Consider the following 21,303-nt stretch of genomic DNA (forward strand, 5'->3'; position numbering starts at 1 on the left):
ATTTATAATATATTTTTTAGATAAAAAAATTATTACAAACTTAAGTTTAACTTTGTTGTATTTTATGTGCTTTGTGCTATTTTATGTCCATATATGCTTCTGATATTTATCTATCAGAAACAAAAATTCTTATATGCAACATTAGTCGACGATTGCAGTAACAATGCATTATTGCAAATTCATAACATTGCAATATTGCTATAATATTTCGTTTCAATCTTCCTAAAGGCGGACCTTTTAACGTTGTTGCAATCCCACAGCAATGATGCAGCAACATATCGCAGTGAATTTGCAATATTGCAACAATACGGTGAAAGATTGTTGCAATGTGTATACAATCTTTCTGTGCTGTATGGGAAGGTTCTACTTCGTTTAATTGATGTTGGAAGAATTCATTATTATTAGTTACATATATAGTTAATCATTTTCTTGCTTTGTGAACAAATATGTATGCTCTATAAAAATATATTTTCTTTTCTTTAACTCGTTTAGATAATATTGTAGAATAAAATCCATCTCACATTTGTATCGTATCAATTGTCTAAAATATTTAATCTTACTTTTTAAAATATATATTTGTGTCACAAAGCAAACGTCAGAATTTTGTTGAGTACTTTGCTCATTTCATATATTATTCTTGATAAAAAATATTTTTTTAAGCTTCCGCCTCATTTTCTTTAGCAAATCAAGTTTAATTAAACTTAATCGATGTAAGCAAATACGTTTCTTTCCCTCTAATTAAAATAAATTCGTTTAAGTAGACAGACGCTAAAAATTATACGATTAAAATGGTTCTTTTTACGGTAATATCTGTCCTTTCTTAATTTCTAAAACCTTTGGTTTGTTACTTAATTTGCCGGTTGTCAAAGTATCACCTCTACCAGAGAAATAATCTTCGATTTCTTGTAATGTTCTACCTTTAGTTTCCGGAAGACATATATAGAAGTATATCGTGCCGAACAAAGATATACAACCGTAGAGAATGAATGTGCCATGACGAGTGAGCGAGTTGGCGAGAAACGGATAAGTTTTGACCACCATAAAGACAAACGTATGCGCGCACATAGTGGTCAACCCGCCAATAATACCACGTACTTGGACCGGATAAACCTCGCCGATCATCACCCACGGAATTACTAGGAAGCCCAGAGTACAAGTGATAGTGTACGAGAATATACAAACAACCGGGATCCATGTGGCAACGAGTGTAAGATCATTTTCGACACAATAGTTTTTATACCACATGTATCCGCCTAATCCTAACATGGACAGGCCACAGCCAATAGAAGATACCATTGTAAGCGGTCTTCTGCCGCATCTTCTACATAAGACGCAAGCTACGATCGTGGATGTGAGTCTGACTATACCCAATATAACCGCGGCTAAATATTTATTTAAGCTGGCCCCTGAATCTTTAAATATCTCGACGGCATAGAAAGTTATAACATTGGTACCTGACCACTGATATATCAAAAAGTATAGAAACAATAAGGTGAATGGCTTCAGCGCACTTGCTTTTAACAAGGCACACACAATCTCTCGGAAGCCGGTGAGTCGTTTAATGTTATTCTTATTGGAGAACTCCACTAGCGATTCCATCTCTCGATTCACGTTGTAAGTACTGCCGCGAAACCTTTGCAACGCCTTTTCCGCTTGGTCCGGTTTGCTGCGCGATATGAGATAAGACGGGGTCTCTGGGAAGAAGAACATCAGCAGCAATGCAGTAAGTGGTAAAATACCGCTGATGGCCGCACAGACGTTCCACGTGACTATACTTCCTAGAGCATATTCTATCAGCACACCGGTGCTGACCCCGACGCTCGCGAGCGCGGTCAACATTCCACGAAGATGCGGCTGTGTCACCTCGCTGGTGTAGACGCGCGCGGGCGCGCCTACCATGCCCGATCCCAGACCGACGAAGAAGCGACCGGCATATATCATGCGTATGTCGGTCGCGAATGCGATCAGCAGCCATCCGAGCAGAGCTGGGATCTCCGTGATGATGAGTGATCGTTTCCGGCCGAACATATCCATCATGTAACCGGATACTAAGCAACCGATCGGTGTGCCGATGGATGACATGCTAGCTGTAAAGAAAGAAAAAAATTAATATAAGCGAGAGAAATCTCTTCATATCTTCAATTATATAAATTACCATTCAATATATAAAAATTACAATTTTTTTGATAGAAAATAATACATGAAATTAACAACAGTTTTAAAACTTCTTGTACGTACCGATCCACGATTCTTCCGTCGATCCTTCCTTGATGGGAATGATACTGTCCGGCTCCTGGAGTTGTGGTAGAGCAATGGCGGAGAAGCCAAACGCCATTCCCGTGTTGATGGTACCGAGCTGAGCCACCAGCGCGGCCAGGACTTGCCTGACGGCGCTACCTCTGAGTGTTCGAACGTCTTCAGGATCATTATTCAGTTCCGCCCTTTCGTTATCGAGCAGTGTAGATGGCTGGATCTTTGGCAGTAGCGTCGAGTCTACCAACGAGGTCTTCTCCGGGTCTTGCGCGTTGCAATTCTTTCTGCAATCAAAATTATAATTAGCGAGTGCGAGGTAATGTTTGACATAATTGTAACTCTGCAGTATTTATTTGCGACAATTGAACACGTGGAAGATGCGCACGGAAAGTTAACGAGCAAGATTTTTGTATTCACAGCTTATTTTGTTAAATACTATCGCGCACGCTTCGCATTTCTAGACAAACCAGAATTCCAAGGCGTAAAGATTAGTGCTTGTGTTAATAATAATGTAATGAAAAAAACATTTGATTATTATTAAATTATGTAAGAGCGAGACTTATAGTAGTACTATTAAATGTCAAATGATAATAATGTGATGACGTTTTAAGCACGTGACTGTGTGAGTTATATATTGTATATTATTAAATATACATATAACTCACACAGTCACGTGCTTAAAACGTCATCGCATTATTATCATTTGACACTTCATTTGTCATTTAATAGTACTACTAAATTAATACGTGAATTATTTATGTACAAATCGATTATTATTTCATTAATCTGAAATTTTTATCGTTTTCATTATGATTCTTCTACTCATTTCTTTTATTAAGATCATACTAAGAATAATACAAGTTTGCAATTAATTTTTTTTTTCACTCGAGATATACAATGCTGACGAGAGTGAAAGATGTAAACACGGATTTGTCGCTATTTATCATGTGAAGATAACAATTATTTTTGTTCATCATAGATAACGCGGCAAATGTCTGCTGTAAAACATAACAAGGAAAACTTTCCACATTAAACATCGTCAGATTAATTTGGCGATCAGTAATGACAATTGAAACGAGCTTAAATGCTTGCGCATAGTAAAGTTCGTAACAGTCGAGCACATCTCACCGATCACGAACTTGGCTCACAATCAGATTTAACGTTACTAAAATTAAAACCGACCTATATATACGTATAAATGTTCGACAACTTGTCAGATTATCACATTCGGTATAAGGAGGATCACACGGGTATCTAGAAAAGAAGGAAAAACATTCGAAAGAAATAAACAAAATTACTAATAAAAGAGAGAAAGAGAGATAAAAACATGAATTAATTAATGACGAACACGATACTTTGTGTCAGCAAAACAAAATTTTTATCATGGACTAATCTAATATGCAAGATAATAAATATCATATACATATATATATATATATATATATATATATATATTTTTTTTTTAAAATACTTTGAACATCGTGTAATATGTGTGTGTGTATGTGTGTACAGCTTTACTTTAGAAAGATATCATTTGCTTTACAAGAATTACAAAATCGAAAAACGAAACTTCACGAGCGAAGGAACGATCAATAGGTTTTCTAAAGGTTGCGAAGTTATGTATACGGAATATGTAGACGTAATCGTCGAGTATCATGATCTTTAGAAATAGAGAGAAAACTCGTTACATAAAGAAATAATTCGTGCGTATACACTTTTAAATTTATTAACCTGCGACAAAACAAAGACGCCTGTTGTTTTTCGTAGAATACGCTATATGCGATCACAACTCTCGGAAGAGATATGGTAAGAAAAATAAAAAAAAAATATATTTATTACATAAAAAACTGTAATCGTTTACGTCAATTGACACGAGGGTATGAAGGTCTTATGTAAATGTGCGATAATAAAGATATGTTCGCTTCTCTCTCACGCACATTGATACGTTTTCGTTTACCTTTTCATCGGGAATGATGAAAAACGATGAAACCGCGAGAATAATTTTGTTCACGTGCGCAGTTTGTTATACATCGGGGAAGTGATTTACGCGTACCGCCAATTAACGTTTACCGCAATTATAGAAAACATTAAGCGGTCAGCGAACCATTCGTTATATTGCACAATCGACCTTCAGACTCTTCTCTCGGTACTTTTACTCGCACCTGCATCGACAATTACTAGCTTCGAAGATTGACTGACAGCACATTAATGTCATTTGTAAATATAAACGTAGCGAATTAACTAATGACATTTATATATTTGCAAGTGTATGTATTAATCATTCTTGTTCATTATTATATCAAATGCGCGAATTAATCAATCAACTAAATTTAACGATTATAATACAAGATCGACCGAATTATTCTAAATAAAAAGCTATGTATTGACTCATGATCAGAATTTGCACATTAGATTCAGCGCGTGTTTCGCAATCGTGAGTCCAACTAATAGTGAAATTTACATATGCATGAGTGTTTTCGTAGACCTACGGCCTCCAATCACTGAATCATAACCGTATGTTTACGATGTTTATTTCCAGCGCTCCAAAATCTCACAATTGTACGCAAATTAATTTATATAATAAATTAATATTATTAAAATCGCGTACAGTTTTTAATGTTTGGCTCTATATATATATATACGTATAATAAAAGATAGATATTCTTACAAAAATTCGTTTAAAGTAAATTCTTCTCTGCATTATAATCCGTATCATAAAAGTTAACGACGATAATCTTTTCATAAAATTACTGGCAACTATTATTGTGACCATTAAGTTTTATGATCCTTCCAAGTGAGTTTGCCAAATTTAACGGAAGGAGAAGACTATTTCCTATATAAATACCACGACGAAGCGACGCCTGTCAACAAAGAGATATCGCCACTGTTCTTGACAGACAAAGCGGTTCCGAGAGCGTATTCACGTCGTGTGCTGACTGTTGAGAAACGCTCGCTATATTTTTCTTTATACCTTGACTTTGTACATATCGCAAGGCCATATGAACGCAGTCGGAAGGCACTTTAAGGGGCTCGTCCGTTCGGGTACAAAATTAGAACGCGTGATTTCACAAGAAGGACTTTCCATTGAACCTTGGTCTGCGTCAGCGGAATTTTCCGCAACAAAATCTTAAACGCATTTATTTTACTCGCAGACGCGAACAAAGCGACACCCGGAGATAGCCTTCACCCGTATATCCATTAGAAACTGAGAATAAGGAATAAAATTCAATTTCAGTTGAATGGTCGCTGAGATTGATTACGACAGATTCTCTAAAGTCGATTCTAATTTAAAGTCGATTCTTGTTTAGCGAATATATGTTGAGGCGCATATATATTTATAATTTTCAAGTTATAAACTTTTGAAAAAAAAGACACTTTTTGCAAATTAAACTTTAGGGAATCGAATAGATGATAAAGCTATATTTTATATTTAATTTCAGATAAAAGTTAGTTTAACAGAATTTTCATTTGATGTTTAATTATAAACATACATGGTGCGAAAAATTAAATAGTTGCAATAAAAGAAACATTTTCTCGATTTTCTTTTTCTTAAAAATATTGACTTTAAATTGCTTAAAAAAATCTGTCATTAAAAAATATTTAATAATTTTAAAATAAAATAAAATATTAAAAATATACAAAACATTTCAGATTAATGCTACGCGTAAGATTGAATCATGGCTTTGTGGTTCTGTTTCAGAGTATCGAGGAAACGCGATTACTCTTTATCATTGCAATGTACAGATATCGGTCATTCATGTGAATGCGTAGGTTCGAGAGCAATTTTTTTAATTCTCTTACCAAGCGGCTTGCATTAAAACATGAAGTAAAATTAACAATAGGAGTTCAAAGTTCCTGTTAAAAATATTCACGCTAAATTTTACCACGCGAGAGAATTATTCTTAAAATAAAATAAGAAAGCAATGTAAATTTTTTTCTCAATATCCTTACTTTTAAGAAGAAAGAAAACTGATTTAAAAATTGACTATTAAATAATAATTAAGAGATTGAAAAGAATAGAGAGAAAAATTGAATCAGGTACGATATAGATGAAAATAAGATTCGATCAGCTGATTCTAGTTCCGTTCTCAGATGTCTAGAATTTTAACGTCACTTAATAGAACCTAATAATTTACGAGATGATGCCAGCAGATTCCCGAATTTTGGCAACGTTACCACGGAATTGCGCGCAATATTTTCGTGACAAGAAGATTCAAGTGGAATGGAATTACACATACGCACATACGCACACAATTCCATTTCTCGTAGATATCATGCCTGATCGAACAAACAACGAACACGTCCCTGATATTAATAGTCTAATTACATCACGTCGCTTTAATGAAAGTGAATACGAGAGAGTAGACAACGATAGCGGCTGTAAATCGTCTCGAAAGGCAACAGTAACATTAAAATGCGTTGCGAAATACGGTATGTATTCGCATGTTGCATCAAAATGCAGCAACGATCGTTCCGATCGTTTAGCATACATACATCGAGAACTCTGTATAATCACGTCTGTATAATCACACGTGAATAATTACACGCGCAATTTTCGCGAGTGCGAATGATTCACGATTTGCACATGCGACAACGATGTTCTAAAATCATCCGGATCGTCGTCACTCTGTATTGGTTAGCTCGAAGTTCAATGTTGCTCTGTAGTACAGGGATTGCGTCATCGTTTGAAGATAATTTTTGCAGCAAAAAGTTCTCGGGCCATTTAACGTTTGGGAAAGTGGTGGAATCTTTCATGTCGCCCCAGTAATATGTATATTCTCTCTTTGTCTCTCAGAAAGCTTCATTAATTCGTGCGATATTAATAACAATGTGTCTCTTCATATTCTTACACGAAACACAGAGTCACGCAAACGCATCTGCGTGTACCAGAGAACATGAAATGAAATTTATTATTGTCGTCTACATATCATATTATTATTAATTCACGGTCACGAAGGAGGAGTGTCGTTCTTCACAAGCATTATTGTCGTTTAAATGTGATGCGGAGTGGAAAGTGTTATTGTTCGTCATCATCATTTGTCAGAATCTACGTTTTTCTACTTCCCTTATCTCTCGATTCCGCCGTCGATTAACGATTTTTCTCACAAGGCTGACATCGAACAGACTATGCAACTTTTACGTGATTACCTTCTCTTCCTAGATTTAAAAATATCTCATATCGCTCATCTCCGACACATTGTGATCGCGCATCAATTTACTGCAATTATATTCGTGCAAAAATAAAAAAATAATTTCATGATTTTTAAATAATATACAATCAATAAAGTTAAAATATTATAAATAAATCAATTATCAATTCGAGAAAAATAAATCCAATTATGAGATATTATCCGAAAATGTAATATTAATTGTGTCATTTTTTTGAGAAAATAGATTTAGATAGAGAAAATAGAGAAAATAGATTTGACATCTATTTTCTCTGGAGTTATCTGACATTCATAATAAAATACATAGAAAGGAATTATCAAATAAATAAACATTCCTGAAATAGTGATACTGAATTAAAATTTTTTATAATTTTCAATTCGCAATAATATACAGCTTACAAAGAAGAGTAGGCGGATTCGTATTATTAAAAGTCAATTAACGTATTACTAATAGCTCGATGACGACAGTACCGTAATTACGGTATTGGCAATACATTACAACAAAGAGCTCAAACTACACTTGTCATACAATATTGATATAACATCAATAGACAAATTGCATCAAAGCACACGACATTAATGTTTTATCAGCTATTAACAATTTTATCTGCTGCACTTTACAACTGACTAATTTATCAAATGTCAAAAAGAAGGGAAAAGAAAATTCTTTCTCTCTGTTCGGAGTTTCGCTGATAAAATGACTAAATATATGTAATCTGTCTCGGCGGAACTTCCTTGCAGACATCATAAAAATATGCGCGACGACGTGACAAGGGCAACGACAAGATGACACAACTTTTTTTATATTCGATCATAGTCCGCAGGTGCCATATTCGTCTTCGAAGAGCGTAAAACAAAATTACGATAACATTGAACACGATTTCCATATTAAATAGTAAGTGTATAATTGATATTTGTATTTAGAGTCAAATTAAAAGAATATTTCGTTAAAAAAATTTAGCTCATTTTTAAATCGAAGAAATTTATTTCGCGTTCCTTAAAAACTGTTCTTATTAATTTAATTCTTGCAATCACGCTTAATATTAATTAATGAATCTTCAGCAACTACATATAAATCTATTTCGATTTGTTCACGATATTCGAGCAGCTCTAAAATTGCTTGTGAAATTTCGCGGCTTCCGAAAAATTTTTCGTGAATCACGCATTTTTACTGTTTTCGAGGAAAACGGAGACACAAATTTGGAGCAAGGTGAGAATTATAAAAAATCATTGCTCTCACGTATAATATTCCGAGATCTGACTGTTGTAAATAAGAGTGCTCGATATAGAATCACTTGTTGATTCGCGTGTATATATTCGTGGCATTGACAACCCTCGACTTTGCCCTGTATTCTCACCTCTGTTCAAAGTTTAACTTTACGTTTGACTAATCGCGTGAGGGATGTTGCAACAATTCTATTCAAATACTGTATGCGTTGAATATATTAAACAAAAACATATATATATATATATATATTGTACAATATTTATTTATATTTACATTATATTATTTATAATATTTATATTATTATTGCTTTTAAAATTAAAGTAAAAATTCGACAATATGTAAAAATATGAATTTTTAATTCAACAACTGTAATATAGCGGAAAACGCAATAATGACGTAATAATCAAATTTATGTGGAATTTTTATCACATATTCAAACAATATTGCAAAAATGTGCAGTGTTGTTTCAATTTCTACTCTGGACATTGGCACGGTTTTCATATTTATCGAACGCCACGTGCTGTCATGAAACTTGCGATTATACCAGAGAAAGAAATAGAGAGTGAACAAAATAAATAAACAGTTCTGTTCTTTTAGTTGTGTCACATGTATATCTTTTCTATATTTCAAATGAAATATGTAAATAAGAGACATAAATAATATACAAAAATAATATAGGAAAATGGAAAAAAAGATGCGGAAAGCACGAAAAGTGACAGAAACATAATGTGTTTACGTCTACTCACTCTGCCATGGCGAATGTCGTTATGTCCATTAGTCTCCTTTTCAACAAGGTACACGATATACCGGCTTATCGTGTATATATAACGTACAAGTATTTTATATCACAATTCGTTGATCACAATGTTGTATCACCGTAAGACCGTCGACTCATCGTCGGGTTTCTCTCCTCGCCCCTTTCTTCGTACTCTCGCAAATTTTATTCTCCAGATTTGACCGACGACTCGTAATCGCGACTACAATTTTCTTTATTCGAGGATCTTCTAAAATCCTCGAATACTTTACTCTCAGAGTCTGGCCAAGAGGTGTCCGATCGTGCGTCCGATCTCGTAAAAGCCTACGAAGGTCTTTCTCCACGGACGATACATCTGCGCGGATCCTGCTGTTTTTTTCCGTTGCTCTCGTATTCGACAAACTCTCTCTTCTTTTCCCTTGTCGTGTTTACGGTGAATATTGTCGCGTGTCCTAAGAAGGTCGAACGGCTGAGACGAACATCTGTTATTTACATCACGGCTTGCTCGAGGCAACTGACGGCTACAGGTTACGCGAAAGCTTTATATGCGATGCGGTGTACAGTTCGCCTCGTGGGAGAGAGAAGAAGAAGAGAGAGAGAGAAAAGCTTTGACAGCAAAGCGCATGCGGACGGATAAGAAGAACACACGAATTTCGTTCAACGAAAGAAGGTTAAGAACGTGACACGTAGAAAAAAAAAACGGACACGCCAAGCACTAAATTAATCGACTAAACTAAAAAATGGACGAAAATTCATTAAGAACCAATCGATTGGCCTTCACGCTTCTCGCTGAACTTCCCTCTTTGTTATTCATTATCATAAAAATTTTATCTTTTTTTTTTCACTGTTATTAATGATGCCGATATCTTTGCGAAAATAAATAAATAAAATACGATAATAGAAGTAGAGGAACGTCGGGTAGAACGGTCAACGTAAGCATTAAGCAAGTTTTCAACATATTTAAAAAAAATAAATCAATCTTTTTTTTACTAAAAATATTCTTTGGAATATCAAAAAAGACAGCATCTATGTATACTCTCTTTCTTTCTCTAATATAAAAATAAAAAGTACATTTCGTGGGCTAATATTTCATTAAGCCTCAAAACGTATTTATTTACTTTTGATCATATAAAAAATTATAATTAATCAATATTTACATAGACACAGTATGAAATTAATAAGAAAAGATCATTTTAAAACATAAATGTATTTACGGTAATTAAAAATAGAATTTTATCATTGTTTACTTTATGTAAGTATATCGAAGAATTACAATTTAGTCACGGAGAGCACAGCAAGTGCATTAAATAATTTATAACAACTTTCAACTAAAAATATTGCGACCACTGATAACAGCACGCAAAAAGAGACACCTAATAGCAATAATTGCAATATATTTCATGAAATGGTAGCATCTATGTAAAAAGATATCGACTCTGCACCATTGTACCCCGCGGTGCCGTTCTATCCCCCTAATATGAGTTATAAAAAATAAAAGATAAAATTAGAAATGCATTGAGAAAAGTTTACATAACGTTTTTAATTTAAAAGAAAAAAAATATGTGTAATAATAGAAACGTCATAAATATATAACAGATTCTTTTCTTCTTTTAAAGATGATCTACAATGTTCTACAAATGATAATTCAAACTAAAGTTTTTTCGATAGAATACATTGTAATATAATGGTAATAGTGACATAATCATGAGAGATAGTTTATCAAACTACCATAATAATGTTATGTCCATTAGCACCGTCATAAAGGTCGTCCCATTTTCCTCTTTAATATTTAAACATTCATCTGACTAATGGATTGGGTTATAATCTATTGTGATAAGTAGTTCTCGAGTATCGATAAGAACCTCGGACTACAAACACTTGGTCATCTCGTTATCTGAGAAAAATAGTGCCGTGGCGGCGGTTGAGCGCGAAATTGTCACGATTGTTTTCGTGAATATCGCTTCATATTTACGTAAAATAAGATAAACTCAGCCTTTTGAAAAGAAACTCACGAATCATTCCTCTTCGTTCCTGAGCAGAAGTAGAAAAGGAGAAAAAGAGAAGATATCCTCCGCGCGCGCGAGATCATGCATATTTACTAAATCACGACATTTACGATAGCTATTATGCACCGCTATGCGCGTTATCAGTTAAGAATCTTACAGAATATTCATAAGGCAAACAAAAAAATATGTAAAAAATAAGAAGAAGAAAGGATTAAAGACAGATATTGAGAATATGCATGAAGAAAAGAGACTGCGTTCTGCTAAAGAAAATACGCAGATAGAAAATTATATTTTACAACCAAGTTTCTCTATATAAAAATATAAATCTGAACGATAAAAAGCAATGACGATGTAAGCACTTATAAATATGTGCGATAAGGTCGAATGAATGATAATTATAGCAGCCGATCTCGCGACGGAATATCAAAATTATTTAACATTTATGCAGCACTCAATCTTTTTCTATTTTTATACGGTATCATCTGTAATAGCTAGTAACAAGGTTTCATTATTTCAAAGATTAGAAAATAAATGAAACAAAAGATTAATTGTATATGAAAAGATTGACAAAATTATTTTGATTAAGTATAGATGTGGTATATAAATAAATTGAATTTTTCATGTATAGATTTTCCCGAGAAATATGATTATTTTTAACATGAGCCCTTTGCTATACCATCGAAGAGTCGAGTAGAGATTAAGCAAATATTTAAAAATAGGCTGCTTTCCTTTTCCAATTATGTTTACCTGATATGTCTATCAGTCAATATTGATGCATCCAACGGACATTGTAAATTCAAGCATGACAAATCGTACGCTCACGGTAAATGTAATCTGACGGACACAGGCAAGATAACCTCGGCTTACGAATACGCCTTGGTCACGAGGATTTACACAAACATCGTAATCGTTGCATGTATGTGACGTATATCACGATTAGACGAACGTCACATTCGTTTAATAAAATTACAGACTTGTAGAAACATTTTATTATATATTATCCGTTGGGTTTATGCACTTTATAACTTAATGAGTTTATATTACAAACACCGTGATTTTTATGTTTAATTTTTAATCGGGTTACAAGCAACAAGTTAAGTATCCTCTAAATTCTCAAGCAAACGTGACGAACGATAATTTGATTTCTTTTATATAATTAAAGAAGAAACATGAAAAATCATTATTCAGTCCTGCGCCAAAAAATGTCACATTTTCATTTCTACATAGCTATATGAACATTATATAAAGAGTTATATAATTATTGCTTTTGTTTTAATAGATTAGCTTTCTATCTGAAAGCAAAAACTAACATTGATAGTAATCAAGTTTTGTTTCTGATAAGACGTAAAAAAAATTTATAAGACTATAGAAAGATTAAAATATCTTGTGTCGAAAAAAATGATTTCGAATTTATGAGCATTTATGATCTTGAGAACAAGGCTATAATAAATAATGTAATTGGAGTAAATTGTTGTATACACAGTAAAAAATTGTGCGTCCACTTATTAAAATTTTGTTAAAATTTTCTTGTGTTACTACATTTTGATTACTACTTCAATGTAAATTTAACATACTTAGTTCATGTATTATTTTTATAAGATTTTCATGTGTTACATTTATCAACTTTATGACTCAACATTTTGATATGTCTTCAGAAATGGAATATTATTCATGACTTCATGACTTAACATTTTAGTATGTCTCTCAGAAATGGAATATTATATTCATTACTTCATGACTTAACATTTTAGTATGTCTCTCAGAAATGGAATATTACTTTAAGTGCTTTTAACAGATCATTAACAAACATTTCAAACAATCAACATCTTTCAAAGTCAGTTTAATTAATTCTAAGAAAAGTTAAAATAAATCTTCGAATAATCATGAACTTTTGGGATGTTCTATCAACATTTCTGATGAGTTATTGTAACTACTCTTTTATATAGTTTTTAATTAATTTATATGTTACTTTTACAACCCTTAAAGTCGCAATAACAAAAAATAAATGTAAAGTTAATTTTTTTGTGTCAATTACTTAACATTTCTAGTTTGTTTTTAACATTTGAATAAGTAACACGACAACGATAAATGAGTTTATTTTAAATTTAGAGTGGACCTTCTGGGATATGCAAAAAATGTTACAATTAACATTTTGTTTTTTACTGTGTAGACATATATAAAGATTTACACAATTCAAAAGTCTCAAGTAAGAAACAACTGAAGAAGACTGTAAAGAAAGTTTTCAAATTCAAAGAATCGTTAACAAAGAATAATATTTTTATATCAAAATTTGTAAAAATCTGGAACCATCGTGTATTTATTAGTGTTAAACTAACTAGTGCGAATGCAAGTCATAAAATCTAATTGTTACTTCAACGCGGACTTGCAGATTATAAGATTTTACAAAACGATCACATATATCATAAACCATCGTTATCTTATCCGAATTGTAAAGCGTCAGTACATCACGTGTTATTTCCATTTCAAATCGACAACGATATCAGGATAATGATAAGAAGAAAAACGGATAAAAAGCAGTGAGTACATTAAGTTACTCACATTAGAGTACTCACTCAAGAGACGGTGGTGGCGACGATACGTCTGGCTCGTTGCTGCTGAACGTCTCGTAATTCCTGTTCTTGAACATGTTGGCGAAGGACTGAACACGTATGTGGCCAGTTGAAGTCGATTAAATTGCTCTCGGTGGTTTATCGGACAAGCCGTGGTCACGAGCTTGTCATTATCAATCCAACCAGTCATGTGCTTCTCCATCTTGTTTTCTTTAATTCCGCTTATTTTCACGCTGAGGTTCACGTTCGTTGCACTCTGTTAAGGCAGAAAGCAGACCGCATGTCGCATTCGCGCAAAGAAGAGGCGAATTAAGATCGTTTCGTTCTGTGTGATCCTTTACGATCCTTTTCCCATCACCTCATGAGAATTAGGAAAATTTCTACCTGTAAGTGTAAATACATAAATATATTTATTGTGACTATTCTTTAAGTCTTTTGCAAAATTTAAAAATAATTTTGTTAAAATAAATCTATTCGCTATGCAACAGAATATAAAAAAATGATTTTTATAATAGATTAAAAATTAAGATTTAAAATATATGTAAAAATAAAAACAGGACAGCTTGATATTTCTAAATGCAAATTTACCTCTTAAGTATTTTTTTTCTTTACAATTAACATTATATGTATATGGATATAAAGTATTTTGTATATTAAATAAATATTTCGTAATTAGCGGAAAGAGAGAGAGAGAGAGAGAAAGAGAGAGAGAGGAAGAAAGAGAGGAAGAGAGAGAAATGGTTTATTGTTATTTATTTGCACCAGCGTCCATTGGCATTTATTGCAATATCGGCAGTCTTATCGCCAACACGAATGATTACAGACTGCATGTGACCGTCGGCGATAGATTAAGATATATTATGCAAGTCGCATGTGATTCACTTAGCAAACGCGTTTAAAGCATCATTTAGTGTCTGTAAAGTTTTTAATTTAATCTTCGAAAAAGTCTCACCTTCGCAAAAACAAAATATATTAAGCTCTTCGATTTTTTTCAAGATTTTGTCTTCTATAATTATTACCGTACATACAATTAAATTTTTCAGGGTTTTTCAGGTCATTTATTTTCATTGTCAAACAATTGAAGAAAAATTTTAAGACTGAAGCTTTTGAGAATTTTCAGAATAGTAATTAACATTTAAACATATGATAAAATGTATGTTTAAAAGCAGGAAAAAATAAAAAGAGAAAAAGAATTAGAAGAAAACGGTCAAAATTTTAACCATATTTTAAATTTTAAAATATGACATATCTTATTAACTAATAAATCCGGATGAACGATTCTTATTGTTAGTAAGTAATGCGTCAGCTTCGCAAGATCGTCTACAAGAAAAGACACGGCTATTTTGCAAATTTAACTGTAAATATTCCATACTTGTGTCACTCTTCTATAAATGACTTATACAAAGTTTAATTATAATTATATTTTATTAATGACAAAACTATACGATATTTGAAAATAAAATGCAAATTCCCGGATGTAAAAATGTATTTCGCACATGAAAAGATGATTCTAAAAACAGATCTGAGTAACTTGATTGCTTCGAGAAGAATCGATTTTCCAAAGAGCAAAGAGGAGGAACCCCTTTATAGCAATGTCGATTGCTATCGCGAGTCGACAGTAATTAATCAATTGAGAAGCTTGTTATGGTTGTCGCGTGCTGCAATGAGTTAAATTAGTATCTGTATATATGTATATCTCGATACACGCGGTATATGTATCGGAATATCAATCATTATTTGTTCACACTTATTCTGTTTCCTCTCTCTCTCCCCCTCTCTCTCTTAGAAAAATATGCTTAATATATATATTATATGTATATTATCATTATTGGAAATATACTTTTTTATTGAAAAAATATTTAAAGATTTTTTATTTATATAAGAACTTACACGAATAAAACGTGTGTATTGTATTTTCTATATAAAAAGGAATAATTATATTTTTTCTATTTTTTATCATACATTATGGAAGTATGCATGTAAAGAGTGTTTTTTACACTGCATTAAATGAGATACAAAAATAGCGCGATCGCAAAAGTAAAAGTCTCGTCGGTCATGTCTGAATACCACTGGCTCGTTAATCACGTATGAATGAGAATGTTTGTTCGACAGGTTTTCCGCTGAGTGGAAAAGCACTGATGATTACTTTGCATAATCGAACCACGCGTGATTCTTGATCATAATCCGCTCATTCTAAAACGATATTTCATAGAAGTCGTGATCATTTGGCATATGAACAAAAAATATTGCAATGATACACGTGATTCACATGTTCAATCGAACAAAGTGCAGTCGTGACTGCCAACGTGGACTTTGCGTTCTCCAATTAGGACGAACTTGACAAAGAAAGTTCGTCTGGTGTTGATATATGTATGCAAATATAAATTCGTTCTTTGTTATGCTGTAGCTTAATATAATATTTTACGCTACCCTTTCTTTTAGCCTTACAATAAATAATTACAATAATTAATCATTATAATAAATAATAAATTATCTAACTAATAAATAATGAATCATTATAATAAATAATAAATTTTCTAAATAATAAATAATGAATCATTATAATAAATAATAAATAATCTAATAATTTTACAATTCTTTTATCTTACGAGATTTGTCATCTTTTGATTTTATTATTTTATGACATATTTACGATTATTTTTCCATTAACTTTTTAACAAAGATTCAAAATTAAAACTTTAAATTTAAATCTAAAATAAAGACGCAATTATAAGACAAACATTTTCATTATTAGATCCATAACATCTAAACACAAAGTACCAACAATATACGACAATTAATGAATGCGTTTGAATGAAACTATTTAGAAGAGTGTATGTTGTAAGTATATCGTTTTTTCTTTTGTATCTATTTTTAGATAGACTTTTATCTCTCGGCTACATTGTAGAGAAGAATCGAGGCGACCAACCACGCGGGTCAATGGCTCTTCGCTATTTATTCTACACTTTACAGGAACAGCCAGCGACGGAATCACGTATCGGATGCGTGACGATAAACACATTGCAAAAGCAACCGGATCGATTGCAAGAAGTAGCAAGTCGATCATGATCTAATCGCCCGTCATCATCATCTCCAGTCAAATGGAATAATCAAATGACGCCACGCTGACTCGTGCTAACAATAAGTAACGCTCCGAATCAGGAGTGGCCGCGCATGCTTTATCTTTCCTCGTCTTCGAATAATGAATCATGCATAAACACGGTGCAAAAATATAAAGGAAATCTACGAGAAAATGCATTTTAATATAAGCAACTATTCTTGTTAAATATTCCATAATTAAATATAATTAAATGATGTATATTCCTAAATTAATATTCTTAGTTATTCTTGACGTTTTATCTATGCTACCCTATTTAAATACAATTCAACTGATTTTGATTCATCGTGAATCAGCATATAGAAACAAACAACGAACAGCTTTAATTACTGTATGTTTATACGATTGCTTTTGTACATATTATTTTCAGTATATACTCCTTTAAACTTGATGAACGTATCTCTCGATAGGGATAATAAATCGAATATTTACTCGCAATTTCCACATCGCGAAAAAACGAGATACTGACAATTACTGTTGGATTTAGTGCAGATTACTGCTGATATTACCGATAAGAGTATTAAAGATCCGCTCGTGACCATTCAAAGTTACGTCACGTGCGCTATGATAAAAATAGATAAGATGCAAATAGGATTTAATGAAGGAAATCCTCATTCCGTCAAAATAAGCGCTTTTTAGATTTTGTTAGTTTCTAGACAAATATTCCTCGGGCAAACGATACACATTGATTTTTAAAGTTTTCGAATTTAACTTCTTTGTAAACAGAGTGGTCTGAAACACTAATCAACTTAACAGACTTCTTCAAATTTCGAGGAAACGACGCAACAGATGATGTATTTATTCACGAAGAAAAAAAATCTTCCATTGTTGGTCGCAGAAATATATGTAATTTAATCAGAACGGATAGGACCTGATCGTTTCGAACTTTGATCATTGTATATGTCTTGCTACTGAAAGAAAAAACATATCTAATTTACAAATGTAAATTTATATAACTTTTTTCAATATTAAAGTTTAAAATTTTAAGACATTATATTTTGCAGATAAATACCAATAGTTTTATTCTGTCGATAAACAATGATTTACCTATTTACATATTATTAAAACAGATACAATACGATTCATGCTTTGGAATTTATGTTATGAAATTTTAGGTCAGTTTGATTTGATAAGATAACTAAATAAAGGTTAAGTAAAAACAGATTTGTAGACTCTTTAAGAGAGTATCAATATCATATTGCGAGATAATATACTTTATCTTTCTTCAGCTGTAGTTTAAATTACATTTTACAGTATTATATATTTGTCTATTCTTTTCCTATATTATACTTACTTGAAAAATGTCGATTTTACAGTAATATTAACGACCAAACATTAAACAAAAAAGAATTTATATTTATTTCTAAAATATTTTTCATTTTTTTCAACTTTGCGTAAAGTACTTTGCATAATTTCATCTCTATAACATTTTTACATCATTTTATATTTTATGCCAGCGAAAATGTGTGTGAGTATAATGCTTCTATAATTATTTCCACGAAAATGATGTTAACAATTCTAAGAAATCTTTTTTATGTAAGCTCGAAAAAAGAGATAATAAAGATGAACAAGGCCAATTTACTTGTCAAGTCTCCATTCTGGTATCGGCGCAGCTGAATTTGGCAAATATTTTTCATTATCGTAATCACCTGCCGACATCAGCCGACAGCGACAGCAGTCGAATGGAAATTCACCGATGCGCGTGTGCAATTTGTAGTGCGTCAATATCGACTAGTTATTTGCGGACACGGAGTAATTGAGCGTGTCGACGGGCCTTTGGAACTCGGCGGGTCCACAGAACGACGCGAAGCTATTGCCATAAAGATTTGTACCGATGGTACTGAATTAGATTGACACGCAGCTGCGAATCTACATATGCATATACGGTGTATCACGAACAATTATTACTGGATATTCTTTGCGCTACGGATTCTTTGACCGACTTGAAATCGAACTTTTCACCTTTAATCTTTGAATAATTAATGCTCAAACAGAATTAGAGCGAACTTCTGGTAAATAAAGACTAGATAACAAAATCATATTCTTGGATTATTTTCAAGTCCTTTTTGGACTTACGACTCTTTCAACTTGACACCCCGTATAGTTCGTCAATCGAATAAAAATAGAAACAGTGGATCGTTTATCCTCGACGCGGAATGACATATGGTAGGCGGTCCATCATTTTTCTCATAATTGGTAGCTTTTTTTAGAATTGTGTTAACACATAAAAACAAGTCTAAAGAAATTATTTCCTCGTCTCGGATAAATATAATGGAATTATTTATCAAATATCGATGATACATCCCTGAACTTGAGTGATAAAGATGTCGATAGATTAATCATGCGGTTGCAAATTAAAGACAATTAGAAATTGAAGATCAAGAACCAATAAAAACACAATTAAAATTTATATTAAGCCAAGAGCAAATTGTGATTTGCTAACAAATACCAATATATTTCTATAACTTACTCTATCTAGATATTTAAAAATGATTATAATAATCTTTGCATGAGTAAACTGACAAGTTGTGATTTTCAAACAAAAAAAATTACATTATTAAAATCAAATATTATATAACGTGAAAATAAACGATAAATGTAGAATATTTTGTGTAATTAATATATATATACATATAATTATATTTCTTTAAATTATATAAACTTAATCTTTCGTATAATATTTAATAAATTCCTAAAAGGTCTTAATTAAGTTAATAAGTAGATTTTCATTTTATTATCAATCGTTTTTACAAATCGGTTTTATAAACAAATTATATATATATATATATATATATATATATTTAAAATTATAAATTTTTTTTATAAAAATGATCAAAACAAAAATGAAATTTATAAGGTTTTTATAAATTAATACCTTTGAAGAATTTATCAAATATTATTGAAGAGAGATTATCTTATATTTTTTTTGCTATGATAAAAATAACTATTTATTTGAATATTCGCATTATGAGTAGCAATAATTTTAAATTAGCTCAATTATTATAGTGCATAAATAGATGATCAAAGTACTGAGTTAAATGGCGCAGTAATATAAAGCTCATAAACAGTAATTACAATACAACTTATATTATACATTATTAAAGAGACATAAGTCTGTTCTTTTTAACTGAATTGGCTGCATTAGTTTTATCCTTCCAATGCGGAGCAAAAAAGATAAACTCTGAACTAGTATCATTTCAGCTCAAAAGAATAGACTTATTATCTTATTATCATTTCTTTGCACTCTAATACAAATAATTATTTATTTGAATAATCGCACAATGAGTAACAACGATTTTAAATTATGTTTTTTATTATTTAATGTATAATTGAACGATTAAAATGCTAGTGTTAAGTTGTGCGGTAATATATATAAAGTTTAGAAATGGTAATCGTAATATTAAACAAATAATATCGACCTATAAAGGAGAATTAAATGAAGTATTAAATTGGACGATAAATTCATTGAACATTATCAATTAACATATTATCTTTGATTTCTCGTCAGTAACTGCATACTTTTGCATAATCATTGAAATTGAATAATATATTGATACATTTTCAATTGCATTTATGAATGATAATATGAAATAATTAAAAAACATAAAAATAAAAAGAAACACGTGCGCCTGATTATAAATATATTAATATAATATATAATAGTAGATTAAATTTATTAATACAATAGTGTGTAGCTAAATAAAATTATTGGACAGAAAAATATACACACAGAAAATTGATAATTTATTGGTTTGTTAAGCAATGATAATCGGATAAAAAATATCACATAATTCATCATTGAAATAACAAGATATTTCTTTTTTAATTAACTTGACAATTTGAATTCAAATAAAATACTTGCATTGCAAAATTATATTTTTCTAAATACTAGTATTTTTAATTATACAAATTATCAGAAATGAAAAAAAACGCCAACTTTACATATGCAATTCGAATTTTAATTGATTATTCAAGTAGGGCATAAATATTACCTCATTCAGAGAAGCGAATTTAATTAGCAATAATTGATATTTATCGAAAGAAAAAAAGAGTTTCCAAGTTGTTCTCGTTAAAAAAACATATAAAAGGTAATGTGCGCGAATGTAAGAAATATCTTTATCAGTCTATAAACAATTACAATCTACTTGCAACATAATTGTGAAAAATTAATAAAAAAAGTTTACTCATTTATCTTCGGTTTCCTAT

General features: G+C 31.6%; 2 protein-coding genes across 14 annotated transcripts in view; both read right to left on the bottom strand.

Moving 5' to 3' along the window:
• Nucleotides 1-61: 61 nt before the first annotated feature.
• LOC140665542 (facilitated trehalose transporter Tret1) lies at nucleotides 62-14,130 on the bottom strand. 2 transcript variants are annotated; one of them, XM_072891768.1, is made up of 3 exons: nucleotides 13,983-14,130; nucleotides 2,239-2,537; nucleotides 62-2,087 (listed from the first exon to the last, which is right to left on the bottom strand). In XM_072891768.1, exons 1-3 carry the CDS (start codon nucleotides 14,054-14,056, stop codon nucleotides 799-801), a joined length of 1,662 nt encoding a protein of 553 aa, XP_072747869.1. In that variant the 5' UTR covers nucleotides 14,057-14,130; the 3' UTR covers nucleotides 62-798. The 2 variants fall into 2 exon arrangements, with proteins under 2 accessions (XP_072747869.1, XP_072747871.1); XM_072891770.1 differs by lacking the exon at nucleotides 13,983-14,130 and adding an exon at nucleotides 9,396-9,932.
• Clc-a (chloride channel protein 2) overlaps nucleotides 13,983-21,303 on the bottom strand; it is a 49,649-nt gene continuing 42,328 nt past the window's right edge. For all 12 annotated transcript variants that reach the window (XM_072891745.1, XM_072891739.1, XM_072891748.1 and 9 more), the window contains one exon: nucleotides 13,983-14,363. The gene's annotated coding sequence lies outside the window, so the exon portion shown is untranslated. The remainder of the gene's footprint in view (nucleotides 14,364-21,303) is intronic.

Source organism: Anoplolepis gracilipes, chromosome 5 (genome assembly GCF_047496725.1).
Source record: "Anoplolepis gracilipes chromosome 5, ASM4749672v1, whole genome shotgun sequence".
NCBI classification, from domain to species: domain Eukaryota; kingdom Metazoa; phylum Arthropoda; class Insecta; order Hymenoptera; family Formicidae; genus Anoplolepis; species Anoplolepis gracilipes.